At 46.0% G+C, this 27,911-nt stretch overlaps 1 protein-coding gene across 5 annotated transcripts in view; it reads right to left on the reverse strand.

Moving 5' to 3' along the window:
• Window positions 1-5,369: 5,369 nt before the first annotated feature.
• The window catches only part of Ptip (PAX transcription activation domain interacting protein), a 68,116-nt gene continuing 45,574 nt past the window's right edge, over window positions 5,370-27,911 (reverse strand). For all 5 annotated transcript variants that reach the window (XM_077675797.1, XM_077675800.1, XM_077675798.1 and 2 more), the window contains 8 exons: window positions 22,127-22,218; window positions 21,431-21,545; window positions 21,125-21,293; window positions 18,894-18,994; window positions 18,555-18,686; window positions 8,815-8,890; window positions 7,267-7,357; window positions 5,370-5,857 (listed from right to left, as the gene is read on the reverse strand). In XM_077675797.1, coding sequence (XP_077531923.1) covers window positions 7,281-7,357; window positions 8,815-8,890; window positions 18,555-18,686; window positions 18,894-18,994; window positions 21,125-21,293; window positions 21,431-21,545; window positions 22,127-22,218 — 762 coding nt within the window. In that variant the 3' untranslated portion in view covers window positions 5,370-5,857; window positions 7,267-7,280. The remainder of the gene's footprint in view (window positions 5,858-7,266; window positions 7,358-8,814; window positions 8,891-18,554; window positions 18,687-18,893; window positions 18,995-21,124; window positions 21,294-21,430; window positions 21,546-22,126; window positions 22,219-27,911) is intronic.

Genomic DNA, 27,911 nt, shown 5'->3' on the forward strand with positions numbered 1-27,911 from the left:
CGCTCCGGCGGGACTGGTCTGCGACTACGGCACTACGGGCTTCCGAGGAGGGATCCCCGACGGCGACGGAGACAAGCGGTGTGAGGTCACGCGTGTGACCTCATAGGCGCCGTGAAGCGGCGCACCACAACGACGCGACGGAACCGTACGAGGCAAAGCAGGAAAAGTGATCGTGACGAATTGGCGCGCACGGAGGGCAAGCGACCGTGCCTGCGCGCACGCGATTTTTCCCAGCAGAGCAAAACCATAGAGAAAGGCAAAACTACATGGTAGAGCGAAACAAGCGCACGCACGCAAATGGACGCACATTTTCCGTTTTACTACAACAAAACATGAGCTCTCTTTTTGCCACGCGCTAGCTTGGACATGTGCCATAGGCAGTGATGTACACGTTACCAGTAAAAAGTTAAGTGTTACAGTTACCCAAGCCAACAAGTTACGTACATTAGTTTCCAGAAGTAACTTGGCGCAGTTAGTTACTGTAAACTTATTCTTTACAGCATTTTAACAAACACAAATGAGTTTATTTTGTAGAAATATACGAATTCAGGCACGCGGATAAACTTGCACGTGGTGAAACCATAGATGAAGGGAACCTAGAAGGGGGCACACTGAAGCCCAACAGCAACAATAGTTGTGTATGCTTCATTTCGTTGCACCAACGTTTTTGCTAATGCCCCCTTGGTGTCACGAGTGTCCCGTTCTTGGTGGGCCTTGCGGTGGTACTCTTTACAAGGGAAGGTCAGCTTCCTCCTCGGCAGAGGTCTAATTGCCACACTTTCTTTTTGTCTTGTTTGTGCTAGACTCAAGACGTTTTGACTCAGAACGCCTTAAAGACCTACCTGCAAACTCTGTCTTCTACAAGAAAAATTATCCTCTTGGTGGCCCCCTTTCCTAAATTGCGAGGGGAGCAGTGTTGTGAAAAGGTGAAAAGTGGAGAAAGAAAAAAGTATATATGAAAAAGTAGAAAGTGTATTGTGTACTTGGGTTTAACGAGTATTGCTGTCTGATAGAAAAAGAAAGATGTAAAAGAAAGAAAGAAAGAAACTGATGACAATCCCTGTTACATCTACTGTGTAAAAAGTAAGTAAAGTAAGTGTTAGTTACAAGTTCCTGTAACTTAAAAGCAACTAGTTACAAGTTACTGAAAAAGTAACTAGTTACCGGTAACACATTTCCTGTAATTATAGTTACTGCCCAAGACTGACCCTAGGACAGAGTGCCAACTGATGTCGGAATTTCCTTTTGGTTTAAAAGCTTGCTTTCGTATTTTCACATGTGATGCTAACACAAAATAAATTAACTGGCCAAAAACCCAGAATAATTGCACATAACGAAAGCAAAATCTTAGGTATTACACCACACATCCATTTTTGTTCCCTACTGTGAACAATTTTAAATATTGTATATAACCATATATTTACTTCTCTGTGAAACCTTCTTCCATTAGTTTGTTTATGCATGCCATATGATGTGCCATGCAAACATGTCGCCTCCGTGTTTTTCACTTGGATTAGGTGAAAAATAAAATGAAAAGAAAGCACTTAAATGACGAAAGCAAATTTCACAATATTTAGAAGAACATCAGTGTCAGCCCAACACATCCACAGAAGCAAAAGGTACAGTCAACCAAATCTTAAACTAACATGCGCGCGCTGCGAATTTTTAGCGTTATGACGCCCTTAGGAAGGAACAGCCCAGCAGACAATGGGTCTATTCGCAACTTTGCTTCCGACCTGTCTCAAACTTGGCTTCCGTCATTTGCCGCTGACGCATAAAAAGTCACCGCTTCCAAACGCTAGTTCAAGATTTGGCCAACTGTACACGGCCCAGTCCCTGGGATTTTTTTCACATTTGTTGGCAGAATACACTTTGTGGAAAACACAACTTTTATGCAAATGCTCTGAAGCTCTCAATTTAACTTAGGTATATCACAAAAAATCACACTGCAATTGGCCGTTAAGATATCACTATACCGAGCTTTATTTACTTGTCACCACTAGTTCGTTCATCATGCAGTTGTAAACAATAACAAATTCCCATGCAGTTGCAAACACTTATTGTTCCTGGAAACGGTGGTAAACCGCTTTATTGGAACTATGTCAAAATAAATTATACGATCCTGAACTGCTCCAGTTTTGCATCAGCAGGTATCATGGATAACCATCAGTTGCAGTTTTAATACAAACAATAAGCCGCTGCTCCAAGCCCTTTGCAGCAGCATCACAAAGCCACTGTGAAACAGCCGCATGTTTGTCTGCTGGGACAAACACCGAAGTCTTAAGTTTCATTAGGCCAACGGACTCAGTAATATGCTAAATCTCAGTTTGCAAACAACCATGTTTTGTTTATTGCTCTCATTTCAATTGCATCTTTATCAATGGTGCTGACTTCGTTAGGCCCATTCCCATGCTTTTCCTACTGAACTCTGGTCACCTTCACTGTACGAGGTTTATGGCGTGGATGTGGGGCTTTTTTTTTTTTTTTTTTGTCGTTGTCACACGTGGCTTCTAGGTTACAATTTTCAGCCATAACAGCATGAAGTACTATTCATTATTGGCACCTCACCAAACGAGAAATTTTTAGCCCAATGTTGCCTTTACTTCTGCATTTTTTAAAGCTGCTCTAGCACGAATAATAAGTCCTTTCTTTTTTAGGTGAGGCCAGAAGGCCAAAAAGGGGGAAGGGGGATGAACGGTCATCTTCCCCAGCCCAGGCCAGTTTCCACACCCGCACAATGTCAAAGCTGTTAAAGTGACAACTTTAGTACAAACAGTTATAGTGGGGCGACTACCATAATTGCATAACCGCACGCCAACAGCTGTCAAAGCAGGTTCTATTCCTTGAGGTCTGGAGGGGCTGAAGTTCAACTGGAGCAATCATGCCAAAATAGAAACCAGCCTACAGCGTTCTTGCTGAACCATTCTTCAAGGGAAAATATGCGCAGTGCAGAGATAATCGAGTCGCTGTGTGGGGAACTGTCAGGGAAAAGTCGGGTGGAGTGTTTTTGTGATAATGAATTGATGGACTGCAGTGCTGCGTTAAACTTAACAGCTAAGTCAGGTATATGTCAAACTAACATGGGCAGTGTAGGCAGTGGTACCTGTTATAGCCACTTAGATACGGTATTGTAGGCAAGCGCAACTTTTGGCAATGGTCTTGCTGATGTAAATCTCAGCAGGCCACTCTGAAATGACAGCCAAGTGAGGTGCAAGATGCAGGGCCGCACCAAAGCACGTGGCAGCCATGATCCAAGTTAGAGGAGAGAAGGGATGGGGGCGGCAGAAGCGAGGGGCCAGCAGAGGAGCAGCGAGATGGCACCCCCTGACTGCGAGCTGTGCGCTCTGGTTGTCATGGCCATGTGCCAAATCTCCCAGGGCCCACAGCAGGCGGGTTAGAGTGCCATTCTGGGAGAGCACACAAGTCAGTCTGAAATTGGTGGACAATAGGGTCATTGGAAAATTTACTTGCCATCAGCTAAAGCCACAACCTTAGCAGCCCAGGTCACCCAGTGTAGTCAGAGAATCAAGCTATGAGGAAAGGTTTCGATCGTTACCTATATGGCAAGAGTTTTCTGCAAATGAAGTACATGGCAGAACCTCACTAACTTCCAGTCTGAACTCCAAGTAAATGGACTACTGATATTTTCTGTCCATGCATTCTGAGTTCTAAAAACTTGTTTTAGCCAACTGCTGTGCCAATAGAAATCATTTCATAAATAAAACACAGGTGGAAAAAGTTGCAAATAACCATAATGGGTGCACGGGATGCACAAGTGACCTGCTTCGTGCCCCATATTAGTCAAGCAGTTTGTTCAGGCGGCTTTAAGGTCAACAAAGCAAGCAAGCCTGAATGCATTTTTTTTTTACACTAGCACGAAATGTTTGATAGCACTCAAGAACGACTGTAGTTCACACTTTCTGATGCAGGTACTCACCTTGCACTAGTGCCATGGTTGTTCAAATTCCAGGTGTTTTTGCAGCTGAGAGAAGTTGATGAAACATCACGCGACCGATGAAAGCTTTACTTCTGGACCTAATTTTGCGCTCGGTACATTTTCACAGCTCAGAAGATTCCAAGCAGTCGAAAAAAAAAAAAATTACATTTTTTCAAAATATGGGCCTACTGGTTATACAAGTGAGTTTTTTGGATGCCTCGTGACTTTCCAATAGTTAAAAGTTGCTACATGACATCTGTCATGTAGCAGTGTCACTACATAACATTTAATTTGCCCTTTATCTTTAATTTTTGGAGTTACACTTAAGCGCTAACCACGTGGAGCGATTTTTCAAGCGACGCGACTAGGATCTGCAGTCGCTGATCCAAAGTCGCTCGCCGAGGCAACCACATGACAGCGACGGCTCGAGCGACTGATGACGGCAATTTCAACATTGCCGCACTGCGCATAGTAACGCGCTTGGTACGCTGGTTGTTTACAAAATTTTTTTTTGTTCATTTGTCATAAAAAGCATGACTAAAAAGTATTACACCCTTCTACCTTGCTTTTTGCACTTCATTGCATCTCTAAAACTGGTTTGGGTCAGCGATAGTGCGCGCTTTTCCTTCTGCGCCTCGTCTCTCGGCTCCAACATGGATGCCATGAAGAATTCGCTTTCTTGACGTCGTTTTTGCCACACAGGTCTCACCCAGTGTGTGCAGGAGCCTTCTTGCTTCTGCTTCAGCATGTACACAAGCTTTGACATGCAAAGCTTTCTTCGCCGCTGCATCGCAAATGCCGTCTGCGCGGATTTTGCGCACGCACCAAAGCTCCCCCCCCCGTTCTCTTCTAAAACCGGAGGTTGCGTGCTTACGTAGGGGCTCTCCTATTGGCTAGTCGCTGAGGCCACTTCTGGGAGGCGAGCGACTGTTTCTGGCGACCCAGAACCGAGCGATTCGATGAGCGACTTGGTCAGCGGCAAAAAGTAGTTCGTCGCTAGTCGCATCGCTACCCAAGTCGCTTGCAAAATCGCTCTTTGTGGTTAGCGCTTTACAGCCTCTGGCCCATGGTAAAAAAATGATTATAAAAGCAGTAAATTACGTATTGCCCACATTAACGGCTACAAGGAGGCGCTGGTAGTGATAACCCACATAAGAGAATCAAAGATGTTACCAAGAATGAAATGGGGGCACACGTTACCTTGTACGAAGAGCCAACCCACACACAAAAAGTTGTGCTTCAAGATGTAAACCATTATAACAAAACATGCACTGCGTATGCTAAATATTTTATACACATGATTATGCAAGTGCCTTTATTGTGCTCTGCGCTTGGAAGCACGATATAAATGTAGCAAATATATACTTCTCGTCTGAATCTGAACACTGAAAAATAAAAATAACAACAAAAAGAAAATGCCAGCAAGCATAAATTTTGTTGGAAAACAAAACTCTATGTTTAATGCGTAGAACATTGACACCAAACCACAGCACAGTCACTCGAAGTCTCAAAGCAAAAACAGCAGATGAACTGTTAAAAAAAAATCACGTTGTACAAACAACACAAACTTGTGCCACTGACTAGACAATTCGTTTCAAATGAACCAAAGCAAAATACACACACAAAAAAACAAGTTTAACAAAAACAACTGCAATGCTCTAACTGCATTCTGCCTGTTCTGAGGAGAATATGTACAAAAACAAGTTCTGCATACGCATACGTCCACGTATGTGCTGCAACAGTGCCAACACAGGGCTCTCAAAAAACATTGCATAGAATGGTACATTTAACACACACACACACACTAGATTTGAACATTGCATGAGTCAAGTACTTGTAAAAGTTTGGTCTCTGGCTTGGAAGTCACATTGTGAGCAGCTCTATGTTTGAGAAGACTCATCCAGCGAACTAGTGACAGATCTGCAAGAGAACAAGCAACACTCAGCAACGGTCAAAGCATAAAAAAAGTACAAATAGCATCTGAAAAACAATTCTACTAGAAAAGGCACCACTCTTTGGTACCACTGCAACTTAGAGGAGAAAAGGAAAGCACAAAACCGTACACTTAAAGGGACCCTGCAACACTCTTTGAGCAGTACAAATGTGGGACGTTTAGATTACACTGCCAGGAATACCTGAGCCAAAAATTACATGTTCACGTGAAGCGTTGAGCACACAAATCGCTGTGAAATACGCGGAAAAACCAACCGTGCTCTCTTCTATCTCCCTCATTATGCACCACTGACGAAATGATGTCATTTGTGCGGTGGATGTCCTATTGGCTGTCACTGCTCAAGCTTATTTCTCGCATTTCCTGTGGCCATCTGCCGTTGTCGGCACTGTGTACCACTCTTCTATGCCTGAACCTGTAGGAACAGTTTTGGCATTTCTTTTGTGTTTTGAGTGCACACAGAGTTTGTGATGAACTCAACACTTCCCTTTCAACCGGACCACTCAACAACAAACGTTTAATGCTTCAAAAACGCCCTGCCAGCCTGAACACATGCTTGCGAGCAGGCAGCCATGCCTGCTTTTTTTTGTTCCACCAGACCGGAAACAGACCCCTACACATTGCGGAGAAAAGAAAAAAAACTCTCCGGCCTGTGATACATCGAAGGCCGTCAAAGAGAACGCCACGAGCCACCCCCTCTCTGGGAGAGAGCGCACAGCTTTTGTCGCGTTGTCCGTGGTCGAGTCGAGAGGGAACAATTATGCGCAATTTCTCATCGCCCGTAGTTTCTGTGACAGTGAAGAGATATTCATAATTCTTGCGGGAGGAGATTACTGGGACAATAGGCTTTACCCCAAAATACATTCCGAGTAGCTGACGCTAAGTGCTGCGGGGTCTCTTTGCAATGCGAATTATTTGTTTTGTTCACTACACACACTAATGATCAGGCACATGCTAACTGGTTTTTGCTTGCAAAGTGAATACAAAGTAAATAATTTTATTTGAATAGTTCTGAATCAAAGCAAGTATCTTGAAACCCCCTTCTCTCTCTCTCTCTCGCACCCCACCCACCCCCAATGCATGCATGCGCGCACACACACACACACACACATGCAGAAATACTAAAAAAAAAAAAAAAACCATAGACAAGCAACATTGACAAAAAGCTTAAAATGTTGCAAGAAAAAGCAACATTCACAAATAATGCATATAACATGCAACGGTAAGTGGAAACCAAAGGAATATGATGCATCAGCAAAGCTGCATTACACACATACTAAAGAAAAGGGACAGGAACCATGGACCTGCAGTGAACTATGCATGCACTGAGCCTCAAGGGTGCGGCAAAGCCTTCCGAAAATGCAGCAAAGCAACTCACACGTCCTCCGAATGTCACGAGAGGAGGAACGAGTCAAATTCGATGCACTGACGGAGCACTCCGGTCAGGATGAACTCGGGCGAGTAAATGCCTGCAACAAAAAGCAAGCAGCTCACTTCCACAGTGAAGGGCTGCTGAGCAACAGAGTTCCCGCATTTCACTGCTGCGTGCGAGCACGGAACAATGAAGTCTGCGGGTTATGTCATGCATAACCCGCATCACTGAGCAGAAAGTACAACAAGAAGAAAAGTAATCACCCCCCCGATAATTTTCCTTGCAGCAAGTTTTTTCAGAAACTATGGAAGGCACTGCTGCCCCCTCCAGTCCTCTTCTTTCCCTAATCTGATCACTGCTGATGGTTAAACGCGAGTTGGGCAGCGAGACAAACCACGGGAAGGAAATTCAAATACGGAACAAGGAATGCGGCCCCTTTCTCACAAGGTGTACAAAGTACAGTAGAATCTCGATGATACGAATCTCGCGGGACCGCGAAAAATATTCGTATCATCCAAAATTTGTATGAACCAACACAGACCAAAAAATTGAGCGATGAAAAAAGTTTTCGTTCATTTCTTTTCTTACTTTCGCGTGAACAAATCCATGATTTTTTCTGCTTTTTTTAAACCCCCACGACACAAAGCAGTCCTTTCTGGAGCGCATAACGCTTCGCCTAGATTCGCGCTTGTCTCCTCACTCCCGGTGTCCAAGCTCGCTACACGCAGCAACAGTCAAGCGTGAACCGCATGGTGCGTTTTTGCACGCGATTCGCACGCCTCGGCTTTGCGCGCGCTGTATTTTCACGGCCGCATTGACGATTTCGCGTTTGCGGTATCTCCTACCTCGGTCAGAAAAAGACGCTGACGACTTGCGAAACGCTCGAGACAGCCCGCTGGCTCCGCCCGAAATGTTTAGGCTTAGCACTCCGGCAGATATTTTATGGGCGCTTTCACTAGCGGCGCGGATGATGTTTTATAGTACCGTTTTCGCCAACGTTATCAGCTCCTTTACTGCACAAGAAACTTCGTGTCTGCCTTGAGCGGCATTTTAAAGAGCGGCTAGAAGCAGTCGCTCAAGCGGCCGTGCCACTTCGCGGCCGAAGCCGCCGCCATGTTGCCGCCGCCGGCCGCGGCGCGTGTGGGGCGTGCGGGGCGCATTTTCGCGAGCAGAAAACAACAGCCCGGCCGTTTCTGGAGAAAGAAGAGTGACAAATGGGGAGAGAGAGCCATCACTTGCTTGTTCGGCAGTCGGGCGCCTCGCCGGCTCGTTCGTATCATCCGCCGGGCCGCGCAGGTCCATTCGTAACAGCCGAAATTTTTCCCATTGCAAAAAATGCAATTTTGCCGGGACTTTTCAGAAATTCGTATCATCCCGAAATTCGTATCACCCAGAATCGTATCATCGAGATTCTACTGTAGCAGCACTAAGAGGCTACCGACAGAGTAACTCACTCCACAAAGGCGCAATGAATAGACATAGGCACTACAAAACATCCAATGTCACGGCGGCCCACAGGGGCTGCGACATTCAAAGAGGGCCAACGCTACTCACTGATATTTTTCCCCATGTAGTCCCTACAGAGGTGTAGATCGTTGTCGCAAGAGATGACCACGAACTTCGTTCCTCCCTGCAGAAAATGAGGCGATCAAGTTTTAAGAAATCATGCACAGGTTTAAAATGTCCCCTTTAATCAGGCCCAGAGGGTGCAGAAATGCACTGCTGGTGCTAACGTCAACAGCCCACATAAAAGCTTGTCAAGGATAAAAGATTCAGACTCTGCCATGGAAACGGTGGGTGACACTGTCTCCCCTCTTTGAAAATGGGCAAACTTCTGCCCAATTCAGAAAGAAGCATGAGCCTTCACAAGACACAACTAGAACATTCCAAAAAGAAGAGCCACATCCAGGCTGGCTTTTGGCTTGCAGTCATCTCAGGTTATGCACGCACCAAGGCAATGAACACTCCTGATATGTACAGCCAAAAAAAGGAGGCGATGGTACAGCGTAACCTTGTTACAACAGATCTGCTTACAACAGATATTTGGATGCAACATACTGATTTGCGACGCTCGGTTGGTCTTTCTACCTGTGCCATTGATTAAAGGGGTACTGACACAAAAATTTAAAGGAGAGATAACTTCGGAGACAGATTGGTGTGAACACACATACATCATCTGCAAAACATCAGCGGCGAATACAGCCTAGAAGATATTTAAAATCAATTTTAAAGTGAGCTAAACGCAACTGAGCAGCCAGCGGAGGGCCTCGCGCAATCGACATCCCCTGGATATTTTGTAAATAAACAACATCCAAACACATCACGAGTTTGTTTTGCCGCTTCTGCACTGCCGTCATTTTTCGCCGGCTCACCACTCCAATCGGAGGGCGGAGCTTCTGCTCTCGAGAACGAACGACCCGATTCTTAGGCGGCGGAGGCGCCGTGATTTCGTCAGCTCATTGGGCAGCTGGCCGTGACCAAAGTTCTACAGCGATTCCAGGCACTCTATTTTTATTACTTTTTATTTACATTGGACGCGAAAACGCGCCGGAGGCACGAAAAGCCCACTGAGCGAGCCGCACGGTCACAGTGTGGGCGGCGGCCACGGCCGCGAAGTGGCGCAGGCCGGCGCAGGCAGCTCGAGGCGAGTGGTAGCTTGTTACCACTGCACAAAATTGTACCCAAGTCCCGACCATGGCAGCTATATGAGAAAGGAGTTAATGATGCAATGGCGGGTTGCATTAAAAATTGTCATCTGTACCGCTTACGAGAGCGGCAATCAAATATCCACTGCAGTGCTAAGCCGAACACATCTGTAGGCGGACCTGTAGGCAGACCGGCCGGCTGCTCCCAGCAAGCGTCTTGCCACCCACTGTCTCGAGCGTCGCGCGTCGTTCTCTAGCCGTGGCACCATTAGCACTCGCTACGCCTGCATCACGTCCCCGGTCGCTTTTTAATTAAGCGGCTTACGAGATCAGTACGTGGGGCCATTCGTAGAAACTGCCGGCGATGCAGATTTGACACTGCTACGGCAGCTCTGCTCTGTGATATCTGTCCGACGGTCACGTGGTCAGCTTTGTTCACACAAAATCCATCGTTTCGCGGCACCCGCTTAAACCGAAACTGCGACTGGCCACATTGAAAATGCCTCTAATTAAACAACCGTCGCATGCTGAAGCAAATGAGGTTTCTACAGATCATAAATAGGTCACTACCAACTAATAATAATAATAATAATAATAAAAAAACAAGATGCAAAATTTTTGGGTCAGTGCCCCTTTAAGCTTCCTTTACTGGCCATTCTGTTACAACATACATTTCGATTAAACAGACCAGTTTGAAGGGTTAGCAAGTCCACCTTTGCACCTCTACAGTGGACTTTTCAAGTGCAGGCAACCTTTCATTTCATATGTTTGCAGTGTTTGTGTTCCTACTTTACAGTAGCGATCAAATGAAAACAATCTGAAACAACTAAAAATAATCGTGAATTAGTTGAAGTGAAACTTTTTGCATCCACTTGCAGTATGCACAAGTTTGATGTCCTGGCAGTCAAGTGATAGGATTTAAAATTTTAATGATGTTATAGTGCACCAGAGCAGATGCTCATACATATATGAAAGCTTCCATCACTGAAATAAGAAAATGTACGCTCCCGCACAATAGATGGCTAAATCTCGAAGTTCAGCAATAAGACCTTTCCTTGCATTTCGCTTATAGTATTGATGTGGAGACAATGGAAACGCAAGTATAGGCTGAAGAACACACCTTTACTTGCACTTTGCTTCTATTCATGTAAAGACAAGGGAAATGCAAGCGTAGGTTGCAGAAGTGAAACAGAGTAACAACCATATGAGCGAATGAAAAGTTTGAGGGGTGCCACACAACAGGAGGCCAGAAAATGCAAGAACAGCCATGCACGTGACTGTGACGTGCTTCATGGTGTCGCAAGAGGATGAAACCGCTGAAAAGCACTAGTCATCCTGAAGGTTTCTTGGCCTTAAATACCAACCTGTTTCACTTGTAACTGAATCTTGAGAAATGACCAGCATACTGTATTTTTACATTATTTTTTATCAGTTGAAAAGTCTGGACTCTTGTTTTAAGAGACTTCATCCATGATTCTATCAAAGTATGTAGTAACAGTATTTGGAATGTTCACACTTCTTTTATAGACCGTTCCAACGAGGGCACCGCCATCTTGCGTGCGCAGCGCCGTCTGGTAGCTGGCAGATTTATTAGCTTGGGCGTTTGCCCCGTGCAGCATGGGCGCCAGCAGCGGCTCGGTAAATTTTGCGTTGTAGCGTGTTGTACGTTCATTTCCATAATATACTTTAAAGGGACACTGAAGTGAATTTGTCAAGCTCCCGTTTTTGCTTGCACTGCGCAGACTGGCTCAAATTAGCACACTTTTCATCGTTTATCCGGTTGACAAGTCGGTAATTATTTTACAAAGCGCGAAAGAAGAAAAACTACCATGCGCGGTTTGCGGCGGCCGCACCAACTAAGGCTGTGACGTTGAGAGGAGGAGCGCCGTGATTGGACGATGCCCAAGGTTAGCAATCACACAAGTTTCGGTTTCGGTTTCGGTTCTGTAAAACATAACCAATGGCTTTGTTGGATGGGCATTCTCAATATCTCAGTAATCATCGTACCGCGCTTCTGCCATGTTGTCGGCTGTAAAATGCACAAGATAAGCCTCCCAGGACGGCTTGTAGTCGTAGCATTCACTAGCCGAGACCTACGCAGTGCATGAACGCCCTCCACGTACCCGCAGACGCCCAAATGTCATGCGCTTTTCCCCCATATTTGGAGCTTGCCTCCCTCATGCCTGTATCGTAAAAAGCATGTTCGCACCAGGCCAAGGGTCTGTTCATTCTGGCCTGTGCCCACTGCCTGCAAGCAGTCGGTGCTTATGGCAACAGCACGCCAACGAGAACTCGCTAGCGCGCCAGTGCCAGCCTGCGCGCGTTTTGTGAACTAGTTCGTGTAGCCATGAACGTTGCGGCCCCAAAAAAGGTGAACTCAATATAGAAAACATCGGCGGAAAACAAAAAAGTTAACTTACAAAAAAAAAAAAAAGCACGTACCCGCGGGGATTCGAACTCGTGACTCGCAAAAATTTGCGGTGAATTCCTAGCGCCCCAGACTGCTAGGCCACGGAGCGCGGCGCGAACGTCTTGCTAATATAGGGTATATATTGTACAAACGGTTTACACTTTTATTTAGTTTTGGCATTTCAAGCCGCTTAGGTGACTATTTGTTGTACTGCGATCGTGCAGTAAGCGTCGCCCGATTTTCCACAGTAGCTCACGTCTAGCAATTGCATTTCGTAGACGGAAAAGCGTTCGCAGATGCGTAGTCGTGCTGCTGACCGCTGTGCTTGTTCGCCCAGCGCAAAAAAGTGCTTCCCGCGCCCTAGTTTTACGCTGTACGGTAAAAATATCAGTTGATTTTATTTGCTTAGTACCTATATTGACTTCGCTGACTCTTCTCCTTCCTTCAAGATGCCTTATATTTTCCTACTGGCGTACCAGTCAGCGAAGCGTCGCATGTGCAGCGCTTGTGTGAAGCGCTGTGGAGCTAGATACAGTGTACAAACAAACCAAGTAAAGAAAGGCACATTCTTCCATTCATAAACGTGTCCTGGCTTCGTTTCAACTAAGCGAACGAATTGCGACCAAGCAATTTTTTTTTAACCTCCTTGATTGCGACGAGCCGCCGGCGGCCGGCCGACGAAACGCTGGGCCGACTCACTCTGTCGGCCGGGGAGCCGTGCAGTAGCAGAGTTACTCAATATAGACAGTTGCGAAACTCCGCTTCAGAATCCGGGCGGCGCTAGCCCCCCCATTCCGTGGAAGCTGAGGGGCAAGTCAACGCGCGCGGCACCTAGGAGATAAAAACGGAACTTCGCTAAACTATTATTATTCAAAATTCTTCTGTAAAATAAAGATTGCTTTTTAAATTAAAACACAATAATTACGTAAAATTTACTTGCGTTTTTGCGGCTTTTATTTTTATGACTTACGGCAGCAGCCGCAAGCACTTGAGTACTGCTTCAACGTCCTGCCGACAGACGACAGGCTAGTCAACTTGCCCCGTGCTTGCCCCGGCGCAGGGGGGCAACCGAAGACCGGCTTTCGATACATGGGGCCTATGGGGAGTTTCGCAACTGTCTATATCCAGTAACTCTGGTGCAGTAGCGCAGCCGTGGCGCAGCCAATTGCCAGCTCATCCCCTCCTGACGTCACACGAAAACGCCACAGAAAATGGGCGAGCGTAAAGAGAGGAGGACAGCGTTTTCGAATTAGTTTTTCTACTAAATAAAATCGCGTAAACGCGCCTAGAGTGGTCGAAACATGGCCTGGGGACTCCGGACTACAATTTGCGCTAGTAATCCCGCAATGTTTACATATCACTTCAGTGTCCCTTTAATGGGAAGGTTGTTGCATAGGACCAGTTTAAACGATCTGGCTTAAACTGGCGGATTTTCGCGCCTCGGTGGAGCTGAAATTTGCCTCGAGGTAGCGTGATCCACGGTGGGTAAATGATGGCGTGTCAAACATATGTTTGCAACACTTCGTCACAACTATTTTTTGTTTGCGTGTGTGTGTCCGGGATCGCGTATAGCGGGTATTCTGATCTCTTTACTGCAAAAAATTATGTTTGTTAAAACGATCTAACCGTGATACGCTCGGCGCCCATGGGCAACAAGCAGAAGCGCGTGTCAATGTAACAAACTTCTAGCTTCATATCCCTGCAGGGGTTAATACATGTAGTTTTGGGTGAACTTCGTAAGTATTTGGCACATTACATAGTTTGTATTAAATCTTATCGATATATAAACACCTCACCCTCAGCCACCACGGCCGCCAACTATAAACAAAACTTCCTCCTCTAGAATTTCGAGCTGCTCTACAGCACAATTTAGCAGTGCCACTAATATCCAACATAAATAGAATAAACTACACAGCTCCTCGAGAGCGTCATATAAGGATTTATTAAGCGTCCGCCATTGGGCAACCAGTGAAGCGTTATCTTTTGCGTTGCTTAGTTTGATGTTGCCGACAAAGAGACATCACATTTGGGTAAAAGACTGAACTGTTGGCTGGAGTGAGTGAGTGAACTTTATTTTGCCCGAATCGGGAATAGGGAAAGAAGGGAGGTAGAATCCCCTTCAGTAGCCCCCCTTCCGCTCAGATTTGCTGGGGAAAGGAACAACCTAGGGAGGTGGTAGTCACTGTGAAAATAATACTTGGAGCTGGGTTTGCCGCAATGTGAACGCAGCAACGGTGGAGATGGAACTAATACCATCTGCGGCAGAGGAAAGATTCAGTGACCTAGTTTAGTTTGGAAAAAGGTAGAAGAATTTTCTGCAGCTACTCCAAAGTAGGTGTACAGAAACAGCTAAGCAGAACAAAATTGCCTAAAATCTTGCGTGTTAAAGCACACAAGCAGCTCAAAAGCCTAGTCTGGCTCATTTATTAACATTTCATTAAAATATAGCGTAAATTAGTGGTAAACCCGCACGTGCGATGCCTACAGAGCGTAGTCAAGGCAAAAAAGCAGCCGCGCCATGCCCGCCGTGATCGACACGCACACTCCAGAGAGGGGGAAAGGTGGCTCGCACTCCAGAGTACGTTTCCCCCTCTCCTGATGGAACGGTCTATAGCAGACAAAAACCATGGCCACTATCGTGGTCTGTTGTAACGGGGTTATACTGCACCTGCATGTAGCTGCACATTTTAAAGTTAACCATGATGACTTACTTTCCAATTCAGCTAGTTTAACTCTGCTGCCGTCAACTGAACCTACCAACTTTTCGTGCAGCTTATTTTTCCCTCCAGTGTGACACCAGGACCAACTTAATAAAAAGTTTACATCCGGTTTCCCTACAGGGCTCCTAAACAATAAAAAGTGACCACAACCACTGAAAGTAACTTGCGATCTCACGAGCCTTGGAGGGACGTTTTGCCACGTTACCCGAGGCCATTCTGTAACGGGTAAGTGGTAGAAGCGCAAAAGCTCACGTGTACATCATCTGCTCTTGCTACCACTTCTGATTCGAGAGCTCTCCTGGCCTCCCATATGCCGGCGGCTTTCACACATGTGTGCGAGTCGTCTGTCTGTCACAAAGCGCTTATCTTTCAGAGAAGCCCCTAATAGAATTCATCATCGCTATTCATTGAAAGCACAATGCGTGAGCTTCTTTTTTCTTTTTCTCAGTGAAAATAGACAAACAACATGCACAATCGCCTGTGAAAGCAGCTAGCGGGCAGGAGGCCGGAAGAGCTCTCAAATACGAAGTGTGGGAGCAGACAGCATACCCGTGAGCTTTTGCGCTTCTACCGCTTACCTATTGTCTTGAACAAAAGAAAGAAAGACAGGGCTGCGACGACTCTTTCTCCCCTCCCTTCCACCCTGTTTGTCTTCCTTGTTCCCCATCAAGGCATTCATGCCCCCTTCAGAAAATGAGGCTATTCTTTCTCTCTTTGCTAGCTACAGTTTGAACGGGCACCACGGCCGCTTCTGTGCACGTTCCCTCCACAAGCTACGGCGTGGCCGTGTACGCATGAACTCTTCTTTCACTCGTGTGCACTTGAATGACTTCAATAAACAGTGCCCATCCTTTGCAGGCCAATGCTGCTTTCTCCTCAAGACATAAGCCGCTAGTGGCGTGCAAATAATGATTTCTGATTTCTAACTGAATATGGATCAAATAATACTTTCATTTGAACAGCTTCGGATCACAGTGAATAGTAAGCAATTTACAATTACGCAAGTGGAATTTATAATTACCGAAACATTTCCAGTAACTAGCCCATAGCAGAATAGAAGGCCCATGTAAAAGGGGTTGCCTATATAATATATATATATATATCATCGTATAGAATATATCATAATATCATCAATAAAGCTAAAATCAGCAGGACACCTTTCACGTGCCTAATGGCATAGAAAAATATTTTATATGGGGGTAGCTTTCACCTACTGCGGTTTCTGACAAGCTACAAGATTAAAGGGGCCATGAAGACAAAATACAAGTTTGTTTTATTCGAAATATTGGGTGTTTCATAGTGCCCCCCCCCCCCGCTGGTCTGACAGCAAACGATTCACTGAGAAATTGCAAAATTTAAGTCAAAATTTCAGTTCTACTAAATCATGTGTTTCGTGACGCCAGTGATCCAGGGCAGGTATTTGAGATGAATGTTACACATGTCGACTAGGGCTGCAGCGGACGATGAAACATGTTTCATTGCTTTGTTTCTAGACGGCACCACAATACCGTTCTGGCCCGATGTCCGCACTTGCTTTGTTCTTGACCAGATTTGCACCTGGCTTAATTTTGTTACAGTTGACAGCAGTCGTTTCGTAAAATATTGGGTATGCTCGACAAACAGGGTCACGTAAGACAGTGTCGCTTATGCCAGTTGGCCAGTTGTGTGTAAGTGGCGGACTGCTGTGCAGCTATAGCAAGCATAGGGCACACAGCCCGCACTGGTGCTTCTATGTTTACGTGTGTGCCGGTAACTTCCATTGTTTACCCAACCATTCTTACTTCTATAAAATAATATGCATTAAATTTAAGCACAGACAGCTCATTCTGCAAGCTTATGTATCCTTGTTCAATATTTGCTGGCCTCAGCCAATCACACAGCTGTCCATAATACGTCATAGGTCCTGGTGCAGAAAATGAGCTAGTGGGTCGCGTGGATATTCTCTTTTTTCCTAAATATATAGCTTATTTTAGTGAAATTTGCGTTAAAAGTGGTGTCAGTGTTATTCTAACGAGGCAATCTTTCGAATCAACCAAACTTGTATTTTGTCTTCATGGCCGCTTTACGATTCCTTTATAAAAGAAACTGTAAATGGTAGTTCTATGAACTTTCATGTCAGCTCTAGGAAGGTGCCTCGGCATACAGGCCACGCAAGGAATGAAAAATCCCACTAATTTATAAATCCTCACAGGCATGCCTCATGGCCTGGAAATCAGCTTCACCACTGCAGTATCGCCAACACCTTTTTGTCCAAACGTTTTACCTCAGTGTCTAATAGTAAGCCAAAGCTAGACAAGCCTACTGTTTTTCCTGTAGGGACACCAGTGAGTAAGGGAGGGAAAAAAAAAAAACAAAAAAACACACACACACACACACACACACACACATCGCTGCATACCTCTGGATTAGGAAACCGGGAACTGATGAGAGTATGCAGCTAGGCTAATCTAGATAGCATTGACAGGCGCGGCTTGAGCCCCATCACGTTCATAGGATAAAGAGAAGCACACGCTTAAAGGAGCACTGACACCAATTTTCGGCGTTAATATTGCACAGTTCGCTTCCTTCACTCAACAGAATACCCTGGCTGAAATATGAGTGGCCTGTGACGCAAAGAACACAGTTCAATTGGATCGCATTTATCGCGCCGGCGGAGCAGCGCGCGGAGCGGCACTCAGCAAATGGACATCAGCGTGACATCACTCCAGGAGAGGAAAAAGAAGTGATGCGACAGCGCTCGTCAAAAACTCGTGACGTCATTTCACGCGCGCGGCCCCACGAGCGGCGAGCGGGCGCAACACCCTGTGACGTCCGCCGGTGACATCCGCACAAAGCGGTGAGGTCAAACCGGGACTCTGTCATACGCGCCGTTCGGGATGAAAGCGCGGGAATTCGAAGCAAACGATTTTCAGGCCGTTCAATGTAATTAACTATCGCACGCTGAAGTATTTGAAGTGCTGTTTCAGGATGGCCAGACCATTAAGCATCAATAAAAGCAATAAAAGCGTAACATAAAATTTTCGTGTCAGTGCTCCTTTAAGGATGGAGTTGGCTCAATGCAAAGTCGATAAGAAGTGCTCTACAAACACCTTCTTGCCTTTTAGCTGCACGCCACCAGTGCATCCAAAGTACACCCTCCGCCACCAGCAGAGGAAGTTCCATCACATGCACGTAAAGTGTGATGCATCCCGTGCCCAATTACTTCTAATCATTGCAAAGAAAACATTATGCACCTGTTTTTAGCAGGGCATTTCATATTTTCAACAAGGCATCATTTTATGAAACCAAGTTCACTGAAACAACTGTCCACTTGCATTTTTTAGCTCTGAAATGCTTTAAAAACATTAACGTTTCCAAATAGTGCCATTCGATTTGAGGTGAAATCGAATATTGTGTTGCTCATTTCAATATCCAAAAGTTTCCAGTATTCCCACACCCCTATGAGCAACCGATTGCCATCATTTTGTCAAACTTTGCAAAAATGTTGTCCACAGCGTCTGAGGAACCAAGGGGCCCCACCTGTGTGACCGATGTGACCTGCTTGAGAGAGGGCCTCTTCTTGAAGTAGACCATGCCGCCGGAGGACTCGATCACCTCCTGCAGGATTGGGGGCGCTGGATGGACACCCGGGGTGATGAAGAAGATCATGCCCTGCAATGAGGGGCCACGCCTTGTGGAGACCACGTAAGCGGCAGCCAAGCCGATACCACACGGCAGTTGCTCCACTAAATTACCGAGTACTGAAGGAGATAAGGGAAAGCACAGCAGCACCCTCCTAGGTGCATTTAGGGTTTGATAACAAGCAGTTAACACAGTGTTCGGGTGCCCAAGCTGGTCACCTCCGGCTTGTCCGCTCACTTTGAACAAGGGTGTCCGATCGCTTCTGTGGAGGACTTGGTCAAGGCTGAAGCCAAACGTCTTCTCAGCATCGGGGTCCTCGACTTGGTACGGACCTTCATCTGCAGGTGACAAAGAGGCCAAAGCCAGAAGCATGCGAATTATTAGCTTCTCACACGGGGCAATGTAGGGGCACAGTGATAGTATACCTGGCTGGCACCCAATCTCCAGCAGACAGAGCTTCCTGCTGGGTTAGTTGGCGAGTAGTTCTCATGGTTTGAAGCACAACGGAAAACACAGAATGTGGACACAAAAGGACAGGCACTTTCGGCCCTGTCCTGTATAGTACCTGTCCAGTCTACTTTCTGTTCGCCCTCTGTGTTTCTTGTTGCATTTCAAACCATGGAAACACAACCTGACTCGCGCGCGCGCCACACACACACACGCACACACGCACGCACGCACGCGCGCACCAAAGAAAGGACGTTTCTCCGGTAAGGATGAGTTGAGCTCCAACTTACACAAAAAAATCATAAGTGCTTGAACGAGAACTACATATGCACGGAAGCCCCATTTATAGCAGTCCTACATAAAACGCAGACAAGAAAAAGAGAAAGGGCAGAAGCAACGTATTCATGTACATTTGCAACCACATGTTTGAAACTGGGCGGAAAATGTTACAGGTTGGTTTTGACAGGTAGGTTCAATAACAGGTAACAAGCGTGGCTTACAATTTAGCCCCAATACCCAAAGCAGCTTGCAAGGAAGCCTGCTGCTATGTAGCAATAAAATCGGGTTCAAGGTAGCAACTAATTGGCCTTTTAAAAATTCAAACTGCATTTGTATCTGAAATACCTAAACATTCAAGCTGCGACTTTCTTATATTTAAGCAACTCGTCCCCTTTGCCTGCCTGAAATGTCCGAAAAAACAAGACTCCCTAGCGATCTTATGGCTTAGAATTGTTCCCCAGAGGAAAGCAGAGCTCACTTGGAGATTCCAAGATGAAAAAAAGAGCTCGTAAGGAGAGAGAAAGTGACAACCCATCATGCGTTACCTCTGCCTATGGACATCTGACATGCCTAGAGCCCCTTACTTTTTGCGGTGGAACATTTCAAATTCTGCGATTCTAGATAGGGGAATCTGCAAAATTCTGCGACAACATTGAAACGGCATAAGGTACAGTTCATTTATTACGTAGACACATAAGATTCCTAACATGCTAGATTTTATTTACAACTCAAGAAAGCTGTTGTGGCTGAGCATCTGGTGATGCTTTGTGCTTTCTTCACCAAGAGAATAGCACGATGTCACCATAGTGACTGAACGACTTTTCTCCGTCAAGAGAGTTGATTGGCACCGACAGGTATTTAAGGGCAATGGAAGAAAGTGTTGGACTCAGGTGTTCCATCCTAGCCCAGAAAGCCAGGCCATCAAAATCTCCACCTGGCTTTTCTTGTTTAGAAAGAAATGGTGCTAAGTCCCTGTCACTAGACTTGAGGTCTCGGGCAGACTTCAGGTACACTTGCCATTTAGAAGCTAGGGCTATAAATCCAGGAACGGTCCCAAAATTTGATCTCTACTCTGAGAGACACCCAACTTGCTGGGGATCCAAGCACCTCACACTCTTGAACTTCCAAGTGTAAGAGTTCTCCAAGTATACTAGCGCCTTGCTAGCAGCTTTTCTCATTGCACCCTTCATTTGTTTTTATATTCTGACGGGCCTTGTCGTGTGCAATGTTCTCTTTCTGTGGCTATGGCTAAGCCCCTTGATTCGGGTGCAGGCTGCGCCAACTAGACACTTTTATTATTTGATAAGGTAGGAATACGCAGATGCAAATTTAAATTTTCAAGAGTAAAAACATTGCAGACAATTAATAGAAACCATTTTGCTATTACTAATAGAAAATACCACTTTTCCGCCACATTTCACCGAATATATCGTTTTGGGGACGTAGCACCACACTTTTGACGTTTTTTTTGGAATTCCGCGAAAACACTTTAATTGCGCGATTTTTCGCGGAATTGCGGAATCGCGGAAAGCTAGGGGCTCTAGACATGGCGCACTAGTATTCGACCTATGCCACAGCTGTAATAAATAGGTTCAGACGGCAGACGACCACTCTACTCGCAGAGAACAATACCAGACAAGAAGAGCTCATCAGCAAGGACAACGGCTAAGTATCGATGTTTCGTGGGGAAGCCTGACCGTCAGATTAACCCTTCCACCTGAGCACCAGCATGCCGTCCTCACCCACAAACGCATTGTTGGCAATGCTATCCTCGATCCAACGGGGTGTGACGACAAACTTGGCGGACCCGAAGGCGGACAGCAGCTTCACCGTCCTCAGGATCTTGTTGGTCACCAGGTGAGTGCACTCCTTCGGCGACTTGGCCAGCGCACCGCCCAGCTGGAGCACGCCCTGTGGCAGGCATCCACCACAGAGCTTCAGCACGACATTTGGCCCACTACTGGATTCTGCACTTGGGAACTTCATGATAATGGATGGACCCTGTTCGATTCTGCAACGAACCCAGGAAACTTTCAATTCAGGCTCACCCTCTTCAGCTCCTTCACGCCTTTGAGGCCCGTCAGCAGAACCTGGGGAACTTTTTCCTCGGGAAGCGCGGTGGTCGTCAGTGGAACGTTCTCCTCCTCCTGTTCAGGCGATGACCTGCAAAAACAGCGCAATGCACATTACAGCAATTTTAGTAGCTGTCTTCCATGTTAACCATAACCACAGGCTCGAGGGTGCCTACAGATGCAAGCAAAAGTTAGCCTTACAATTCAAACAGACTGCTGATCGGCTCTTTTATGCCAGCAAGCTTGACCACCTTTGTTGCCTATTATTTAAACCTCCCCCAATTTATACCTTGCCTTTCAAGCCCCTAGAAGCCTTTAAAAAACACGGATCCAATATGTTGTGACACTTCTTTCGACACAACTGAAATCTGTAAGCAGCACTACTGCATTTCCCTCTCCTCCTTTTGCTGCTGAATTTTGGACATCACAGTCTTTGCAGCAACGCAGCTTTTGGAAAACAAAACAATGCCTGAACAAGCAGCACAGCTTATAAACTTGAAAAAATTGCACTCTTCCTCAAACTGCATAGTTAGTAATTTTCACCCCCATGCTATGAAGCCAGCGGTAACTAGTGTCACTAAATAAAGGCTTAGTGGCCCTAGCTGTAGTCACACACCATAAGTAATACACAAAGAGAAAGGGAAGATGATGTTGCCGGCAACAGGATCAGACCTTTGCTTCTTGGGAGAGGCTTCCTCAGACTTTGAGGAGTTGTTTTGTTTTCTTTTCTGCACCTCTTTGAAGGCTTCAGAGGCAGTGAACCGCTGAAAACAACAAGCAAACAAAGTGAAGCTTTAGGTTCCAGAACTGCTGGTACAGCTGAATATCCTACAAGTGGTGCTCAATAGCGCATGATGAAAAAAAAAAAAAAAGAGCGCGAAAGAAGCGACGACAACTGAAAGGAACAAATACAACAGGATGCCGTCCTGTAGTTTTGCTCCTTTCAGTTGTCGTAGTCTCTTTTGCACTTTTTTCATCATGCACCGTGACCAACTTGCCCAGCGTTTTTTGTGGCAAGAGGTTACACTGAGAAGGTAATACCCCCCCTGCATTCAAACAAGCATCAATACATTTTTTTAAGTGTTCTCCAGTTGTACACTGTAGAACTGTCTCTGTATATGTCTGCTTTCGTTCATGTACCACAAACTTATTTTTTTTTTTGCATCATCATAAATCAGTTGTTCTCCTCCCAATATCGTAAAAGGTTGTGATTAGGTTCGCAGTTTGCCAAGTTTTATCTGCATTATAAATGCAATGCACTGGCTTGTGGAATAGCATCACAAAGGGTTACTTTTCTATTCACACGCCGAAATATCGGCATCTTACTGTTGCAGTGTCTAGAGTGCCGTCCAACAACGTTGCAGTAAGTTTTGTTCAAGCGTTGTCCGACGCAAGCTCACGGAAGCTCAAGAACTGAACGCAGACCAGACAGGCCAAAGTTCAAGAGAATGGCCATGATAATTTCCTGCCTTTTTGGTGGGGTCATGTTAGAGCTGCTGAACGAGAGAAGCAGGGCCACGATTGTGGGGACCCGTGTTTCCCTACGCCTCGCCCGCACATGTTTTCGCGAGCTCAGAGCCGCCATTTTGGGTAGCCGGCGCGTCACGCGAGTCCTGACCTCTTTGTGACCCCATGCGACACGCCGAACCGGCTCGTAGCGAATGTGTGCGCGAGGGTGCGGGGGAAGGAGGACCAGTTCGTCGCCTTCCTTCCCACCACCCTCTCCCCGACCAGGGGAAGACCTCCTCTCCTCCCGGAGCTGACCTGTGGGACAAACAAGCGTTCTGCCGGGAGTCGACTGGGCGGTTTGGTCGGAATCGGTTGGCTCGGCAGTGCCTACTCCGAATGCCCCGATGACGGTGAACCCAGTTGGCTCCACGGACTCTGCTGAGAGATTCTGCCCTGATCGGTCGCACGAGATGCCTCCCCTGCTCCCGCAGCCGTGATGACGACGGATATCGAGGTCCGAGTCCCACGGGCTTGAGCGAGCAAATGGAGCCACTGTCTCCCCGCAAACGATAGTCGTGTTGTCTGGTATATGCCCTGTATCTGCCAGGCCTTAATTTGGATTGCCGGAGCCTGTCTACTGCATGTGAGTACCCGAACCCATGCGTGAGTCTTCAGATTCCGCAGGGGCTAGTGTACGGTGCGTAGCACTTTCTCTAGCGGAGCTAGCCGGGGTCCTCTGCTATCTCGTACGTTAGCCCACACAATGTACCCATAAGCGTGCACAGTACGAGTGGGGGAAATTCTCATCAGAGCCCACCCCTCCTCCCAATGCGGTCCTTCCAAAACAGCCTTGTGTACTCTTGATATAAAACAAAGCAAGAATATTCTGCTGGGGTCTTGTTAGCAAAAAACCGGAAGTCAGGGGCTATAAGTGACCTAACTAAAACTACCTTTACATCTGTAAAAGAAAACACCAAGTTTTACACCGGGTCGTTTGACCCCAGTAGTCTAGGAAGCTGAGTGCGTGGTCCCATCCACTTGCATTTATGAATGTATACTCCTGTACCATTTGCTTAATTCGCGGCAGGAATGTAACTTGCGCCAACTTTCTGAGGTATAAAATGAGCTCCTCACATCGCTGCTGCCATCACGTAGGGTTTGAGGAAAAAGAAACTTTTCTACTCCTACAGCACTTAAGCACGAATGTGAATAGGAGATTGGTCAGTAGGGTCCCGTAACCCAGCTAGAAAACTTGCGCGTTAACGTCGCGGGAAATTCACGGCCCGTAGTGAAGGATGCGCATGCATGGGTCTACTGCCCATCTCTGCATATAAATGTGGTGATGGGTTACAATTGCCCGTCAGCAGGTGACGATCAATGCTTACAAAGGTGAGAGTTCCTCTATAGAGGAACTCTAACAAAGGCTATGTCACCAGGTCCTGCAAGCCACCCGTGTTCGGTAACCTACAGCGTATTTTCGCTAATGCCTCTCCATCATATGCAGTTCACCAAGCTAAAGCCCTTCCCTCCTGTCGCCATCAGGCGGCACTGCTACTCCAAAGTTAAAGTGCCGTCGGACAGCATCAGAGCGTCGCTTGCAGCGCCGTCCCGTGGGACCACACTCTAGACACTTCATTTACATATGAACTTAGGTTACCACCCTTAGTGCAACAAATCTGAACCTGACACTAGCACGTAACCCCAATTTCTGGTTATATTTTAGACCTGCTTTTAGAAGAAGGGCAAAAAAGGTGTAATACTGTGGCATAACAGATTAGTTACGTTACATTTAAAACTTGTAGGCAGGGATTAATTTCAAGCAAAGTTTTAGCACATTAGTCTAAAGCTGCAATTTTGAAGCATGTAGTAGTTGAAGAAGTAAAAGCAATAACTTACAAGCCTTTTTATTCACCTATTCACGAATGCAAAAAAGTTTCTTAGTAAAATACCAAATTTAGAAATCTGAAGAAATTCAGAGAATTGTTAATCATGCGTAGCATTCTTATGCTGCTTGTTTTGAGTGTGAGTTCTTTACATCTAGACTTGGCTATGGTTAGCCAAAGACTTTAGGTCATTATTGTTTTTAGGTTTTCATTTGATGCAAATATATATTATTATAGCAATTAAGTGCCTTTATTTTGCCAATTATGTTTTTCCGCAGATGCAAGGCATAGAGCAGAATTGATCCGCTTTTGCCGTTTTTTTTTTTGTACTTCGAATATTTTTTGTGGGCTTTTTTTCATTTATTTTTTTGTTTTTGGAGGTGTATAAGTTACATATTATTGATTTCAACAAATCATTTTTGTATTTTTACTTTTCAATTTTTCTTATTTTCTCGTTTCTCGGAATTCTGTTCAACAAATTATCTCCATTTACACTACTGTAAATTTACCTCTGCCAGTTATGCGTTTTGGTGGAAATTCAGGGCATTGTGCAGTTTGCTCATTTTCACTATTTTTTATTTGTATATTAAAAGTTCTTTTGCGGGCTTTTTTCATTTAGTCTTCAGTTTTTAGAGGTGTAAAAGGTGCATATTTTTAATTTTGTTGAGTCATTTGAGAAATATAAATTTATTCTATTTTTCTTTATTTTTGTCTTTGAAAATTCTGTGCTACCAATTACAGTAAAACGTCACTATAACGAAGTGGGTTATAAAAAACAAGTGGATATAACGAAGCAATCGTAATTCCCCCTGAAATTCCCATAAACGCCCATATTAAGGCCTCGTTTAAAAGCAGCTAAAATTTCTTTGCAACAACTATAGCTAACCTTTTTTTTTTCTCCCACAACGAGCATTTACGGACGATTCTGGTACCCGTCAGGTCAATTTTTTATAGCGCGTGACGGTTTGCGTCGTATCACGGATGCGGCAATTCGAAACTCGTGCTAGCTAAGGGCCGCCAACTCGAGCGCACTAAAATGGTTGCAGGCGCCCAACAACACGCGCAAGGGTGCACCTCCTCAGCGCCCCCGGTAGGGTGCCTGGATGTTCCTCCAGCCACTCTACCGGGACGTGGCAGACCTGCTCGCCACCGCTTTGGCGCTCACGACGATGGCGAGGACAGACTCGAAATTGTGGCTCAAGCTGAAAAAGCTATCATTTGCCTGAAGAAGACGCAGCACAAATCTATCGAGGGCTTTCTCTCTGCAAAGTGAGCCGCCAGCTCATGTGCTGTCGAATGATCACGAAGGAGCCGTTTGGCATGAATGAAGTAATGATTCTTTGCTGTTTTCTTCGCTTATTTTTCTTCTGCGAGTTTCGGTGCTGACTACATCCTCTCTTGAATGTAAATTGCCAGTAAAAATGGACACTGGCCATAACAAAGTACATAATTACGACTCCCCTTTCAACTTCGTTATAATGAGGTTTTACTGTATCTCCATTCATGTTATTACAACCTATTAAACGTGTTACTATTAAATAACCCATTAAATGGTCATTAGGTTTTTAGACTTGGAATTGTCGTCCTGTGTCGACATGCATGTGCTGGACGTACGCACCGCGCTCTAAGAAGGAAGCCCTTCCGTACAGCTCATGCCATTCGAAGCTAAGAAAACGGGGCACAGCAATGCTTTGTTTTAAAGGGACCCTGCAACACTCTTTGAACAGTGCAAGTAAACCTGCGCAACGTTTAGATTACACTGCCAGGAATACCTGAGCCAAATATTACACGTGCACGTGAAGCGGTGAGCGCGCAAATCGATGTGAAAGACGCGGAAAAACAAACCGCTCTCTCTTCAGTTGTCCTCATTATGCATGGCCTGAGGGACGTCACATAGGCCATGGCTGCCCGATCGGCTGTCACTGGTCAACTTCGCGGGTAGATTCTCCCATTTCCGTCGTCGTCATCGCTGTGTACGAACCTCTTCTATGCCTGAACCTGTAGGCACAGTTTTGCCGTTTCTTTTGTGTTTTGAGTGCACGCGGAGTTTGAGAGATAGCTCAATACTTCCATTTCAACGGGATCACTCGACTACAAACGTTTATTGCTTCAAAAACGCCCTACCAGCCCGAGCGCGCACTTGCGAGCAGGCACTCATGCCTGCTTTTTTGTGGCACCAGACCGGAAATAGGCCCCTCCGTGTTGCGGAGAAAAGGAGAAAACTACCCGGTATGTGATATATCGAAGGCCGCCGAAGAGAACGCCGCGAGCCGCCCCCCTCTCCGGGAGAGAGCGCGCAGCTTTCGTCGCGTTGCCCGCGGTCGAGTTGAGAGGGAACGATTATGCGCGATTTCTCATCGCGCGTAGTTTCGTTAATTGTGAACGGATTTTCATAATTCTTGCGGGAGGAGATTTTTGGGACAATATACTTTATCCCAAAATACATTACTAGTAGTCGATGGCAAGTGTTGCAGGGTCCCTTTAAGAACGCGTTGCGCAAAAGCTACTTTCACATGATTCAGGCAAGTGTAGAGCTACAAACAAGTAGACTGAAATCGGCAGAGTTTCCAGACCATGTGACACGAGCAGTAGCCAAGAAGTTGCTAAAAAAAAAAAAAAAAGTGATTGTTTCCTCTTTCATAGGAACCGGTAAAACACGAAAGTGAAATGTGCATTCACAGGACCAGCTGAATGGTTATTGTGCATCGACATGAACTTGCACGTCGCTATTTGTATTTCGTCAGAATGGCACCGTATTTCGTCAGAATGGCATCTGCTGCTGCTGGCGCGCTGCCGGCAGCAGATTGCGGAGGCCACACAGCACCGACTGAAAGGAAGGCTGTAAGGTGCGTTTGTCGTCCCGCTTACGCGTCGGCTTGTAGCGCAGTCGGAAGAGCGCCGCGTACCTCCCGTTGCGGCCAGAGAGTCGTGGGATCGAAACCGGGCGCCGCCGCGTCAATGGCACTTTTTCTGGCAATGTCACTTCCATGACGGATATCACGTCACCAAAAGCTTTGTGTAACCGGGCATAAAACACTTTCGTGTTAAAAAAAAAAAAAAAAAAAAAGAAAGCGTACAGGGCAGAAGCAGCTACTGCCTTTGCCTCATCGGGGGGACAGGGCTAG

This window comes from Haemaphysalis longicornis, unplaced genomic scaffold (genome assembly GCF_048455015.1).
Source record: "Haemaphysalis longicornis isolate Haplotype H1 unplaced genomic scaffold, Haemaphysalis longicornis Haplotype H1 scaffold_7, whole genome shotgun sequence".
In the NCBI taxonomy this organism is placed as follows: domain Eukaryota; kingdom Metazoa; phylum Arthropoda; class Arachnida; order Ixodida; family Ixodidae; genus Haemaphysalis; species Haemaphysalis longicornis.